The sequence below is a fragment of the Microtus ochrogaster genome, unplaced genomic scaffold, assembly GCF_000317375.1.
Source record: "Microtus ochrogaster isolate Prairie Vole_2 unplaced genomic scaffold, MicOch1.0 UNK175, whole genome shotgun sequence".
NCBI lineage: Eukaryota > Metazoa > Chordata > Mammalia > Rodentia > Cricetidae > Microtus > Microtus ochrogaster.
The window spans coordinates 71,847-75,991 of record NW_004949273.1 but is presented as its reverse complement, the minus strand read 5'-3'; the positions used below and the strand labels follow the sequence as shown (position 1 = coordinate 75,991).

At 36.5% G+C, this 4,145-nt stretch overlaps 1 gene segment (V, D, J or C); it reads left to right on the top strand.

Moving 5' to 3' along the window:
- Window positions 1-1,205: 1,205 nt before the first annotated feature.
- LOC101995247 lies at window positions 1,206-1,718 on the top strand. The segment is given in 2 exon segments: window positions 1,206-1,276; window positions 1,396-1,718. Coding segments are annotated over 2 exon segments (378 nt in total).
- Window positions 1,719-4,145: the final 2,427 nt, after the last annotated feature.

Genomic DNA, 4,145 nt, shown 5'->3' with positions numbered 1-4,145 from the left:
TGTGTGTGTTGTACTTCTTTAGGTAGCAGTCCAAGCATATTTTTCACAGTCTTTCTAAAACTTTTTCAATGCATGTGTCTTTGATTCTGTCTTAGAAAACTACTAATTTTGTATACATAGTGACATATCGCTAATAGAGAATTTCACACTTGATATCCTTTTTGTCCAATGCTGAAAAGAAGACATTGTAGATTGTTTCCCTCAAAAAGGTGGTCTTTGTTAATACTTTACTATTCTCAAAAAGCTGGATTTGTCTGAACATTCCATATTTTCCACTAGAGAGATCTATCTATGCAAAATTGAAACCATAGCTTGGTTTCAGACTTGGCTTTACTATCAATATCTCCTCAGGTCAAATATTAAGATTGAGACATTCAGCCTTGTTTCAGAGACTGCTGATAATCTCAATGACTGATAATAACAGCAGAACGAGGAAAAAATAGAAAGAGGGACTAGTCCTTAGTGTTCAATGTGTTTTTGTTCTACCCAGACTTAGATGTTAAAATCTCCTGCAGAAGTTTTGATGGAGTGCATGGTAGCTTTTCTTAGCTACTAAGAAAAGTTCAAAGTGCTCCTCCCTCTTCCTAATTCTTTCCTAAGCATGCATGTACTTACTCTTTGACTTTTATTCTTGTTGTCTGAAGTTCTTTCCACCGTCTGTAACTAAGCTCCTTACTTACTTTAACTTGTACTTGGCTTTCACTCTACTACTTTTCTACTGCTCATCTTATGTCTGCTACTGAGAGACACAATTTACTTACTGTATTGACTGAGTCTCCAACTCTTAGAATACTTCTTTCAAGTGTGTTTAAAAATTATTTTGTTTATAAGACTTTAAATGCAAAAACTGCAAGTTTTCCTTGTTCATTTTATACTCTACAATCTACAGAGCCTACTTCTGCTTTCTCAAGGGAGACATGATTATTTACTATCTGCCTGATGGCCAGGAGCCCTCTCCCTCTGATTCTTTTGGCTGCCTGTGGAACCCTTTCATTTGCAATTTTAAAATTTAAAAAAAGTATTGCATTCTCTCTAGGCATATGTGGAGCTTGACCTTAAGCATCTGGAGATGCTGTGTTTGTGCTTAGTTACATAAGCCTTGCAGGTGTGCTCAGCACTAACTCGTTCCCAATGATTTGCATGCACTCACTGTACAGCCTTGGGAACTTCCTCATATACCAGTCAGACCCTGTGCAGTTGACATTGAAGTCAGTACTCATCATGGACATGAGGGCCCCTGTTCAACTCCTTGGGCTCTTGTTGCTCTGGTTTCCAGGTAAAATAAAACTAAAATGGGATTTTAATTGTTACACAGTGTTTATTGACTGGAAATTTGGGGTAGTCCTCTACTATGATGCTTATTTTTCTGAGTATTCATTATGTCTTTATTTCTAGGTATCAGTTGTGACATCCTGATGACTCAGTCTCCATCTTCCCTGTCTGTATCTCTGGGAGACAGAGTGAGAATCAGTTGTCAGGCCAGTGAGGGCATTAGCAATTATTTAAGCTGGTACCAGCAGAAACCAGAGAGACCTCCTAAGCCCCTTATCTACCTTGCATCCAACTTGGAAAATGGAGTGCCATCTAGGTTCAGTGGCAGTGGATCTGGGACAGATTTCACTCTCACCATCAGCAGCCTAGAGTCTGAAGACACTGGGATTTACTACTGTCTACAGACTAGTAGTTATCCTCCCACAGTGATACAAGTCATAATATAAACCTCCATGGAAGCAGAAGTGAAAGGCTGAACTGCCTCAGCAGCTCAATGTCACGCCCCACTCACTGAAACTTTTTCTCACAAGTCACAGGATTTTTCAGAAGTTCACACAGAGACATTTGTATTTGTAGAAGATTCTGAACAGTCCTGTCTGTACCCTATCTACGTTCCTCTTCATTTACAACAATACAGAATATCAATCCCCTTTCTCCTTGAGAGAGTTGTTTCCTGTAGTTATTCTGAGTTACATCACCATGGGGAAATTGTATAGAAGAGCAGAAACTATTGGGGACATTCCAAGAAAAAAATCACCTAAATGTAATCAATTAGTTTCTAAGCACCAGTATTTAAATGTCAGAGAACTATTATTAAAACTGACCATAGAAGAAATTACTGCTTTTCTCACTAAAGCTTGAAAGAGAAAGTTGCCTAAACATGATATTCTGTTGTGCCTTGAAATTGTCACTATGGGCCTAATACTCTCAGTTGTCTGCAGCACTTCCCATAGGATCCTTTTGGCTCCTATGTCCACTGGTTTACTTATAAGTTTCAAACAAAATGGAATCATCATCATATGACTTTAAATTCCACTGTGTGAAGTGAAATGTAGATTTGTTTATTTAAAATTATATACAGTACAAGGCTGTTTTGAACCTACTTTCATCAGTGGTATTATTGAAGAACTGATATGCCCATAGAACAGTTTTAGAAGCAAAACACAATATTAACACAACAAAAGTGATCTATCTTCAGTTCTGTTTATTTTTCTAATTGCATTTGTGCAAGATCTACTTTCTGAGGGTACTTTATGATGTCTGATTCATACATGTGTTTATGTGTGCATGTATTAAACACACTGACTTAATTAATGTGATTTTGCAGTAAAGAAAACAAGTGAAAAGATACAATGACACTTTGTGTGGGTCACATTTTCTTAGTTTTGCTGTCTTTGGATATTATTTGTAAATTCTTGAGAGTGTGAATCAATTTTATAAACTTTAGGATTATTAGTTGCTTTATATTGAAGTTATGTGCAAACTGGAGATTCTATATATATTAAAAATCATTCATGGACCAGGAGAGACTAACCAGCGGTTGATGGGGGAGAGTCTTCTGTTTTGTGTTAATTTCATTGGTTAAGCTGGGCTGTGGTGGCACATGCCTTTAATCCCAGCACTTGGGAGGCAGAGGCAGGTGGATCTCTGTGAGTTCGAGACCAGCCTGGTCTACAAGAGCTAGTTCCAGGACAGGCTCCAAAACCACAGAGAAACCCTGTCTAGAAAAACCAAAAAAAAAAATTCATTGGTTAAATAAAGAGACTGCCTCAGCCCTTTAATAGAACAGAAAATTAGGTAGGCAGAGTAAACAGAACAGAATGCTGGGAGAAAGAAGCTGAGTCAGAGTTGCCATGATTCTCCCACCCAACACAGCTGCAGGTTAAGATCATCCCTGGTAAGCCACCTCGTGGGCTACACAGATTATTAGAAATGGGTTAGATCAATATGTAAGAGATAGCCAATAAGAGGCTGGAACTAATGGGCCAGGCAGTGTTTAAAAGAATACAGTTTCTGTGTAATTATTTCAGGTACAAAGCTAGCCGGGTGGTGGGATGCAGCCCCACTGATCTTATTACAACAAGTGGTTAATAACACTTAATGCTATTACTGAAGACACGGATTTGATTCTCAACATCCAGGTGGTGACACACACACACACAGCTAGCTATCTTTATCTTCAGTTGCAGGGGCTCCAGGAATGTTTTCTGGTCTTTGAGAGCACACAATGTACTTACAAGTATAAAAACAAAACACTCACACATATAAAAATACTGTTTAAAAGTGGATCATGTTATGACACAGATAAAAATCTGTATTCACTTGAATGCCTGTAAAGGAGCAATACCATTACTCTTTGTGTATGTGCATATTTTATTGTAATTACTTCTAAATATTTATATTAAGATTACTTTTTATGAATGTGTATACAAATATTTTACTTCATGCCTTTCATTGTTAATTTTTAAAACAATTGGTATACCATCATTATTGTTTTAGATATAAGTGGTCATAATAAACATATGGTTATTTTGTGTAAGCTGAGATAATAATGTATAATATTCTCTCATTATGGTTATGATATTTTCCTGATCTTTATAAATAATCCATGTCAGTAAGGTAATTTTGTGACTTTGTTTTGCATCCTTAGAAGTTTGTCATAAATAGCTGTTGATTCCCAAATAATTTATTTTAAGTCACTATAGAGAAAATTTTATAATTTTCCTTCTTAATTGTCATAGGCATGTATATATTGATATATTGTTAAGATGACCTTTTTGTTGTAAAATACATTCAACTATGTTACTATGCCTCATGGAAGATGAAGACAAGAAGAAATGACAGAAATGAAGAGGAGAAGAGAAAGAGGAGAA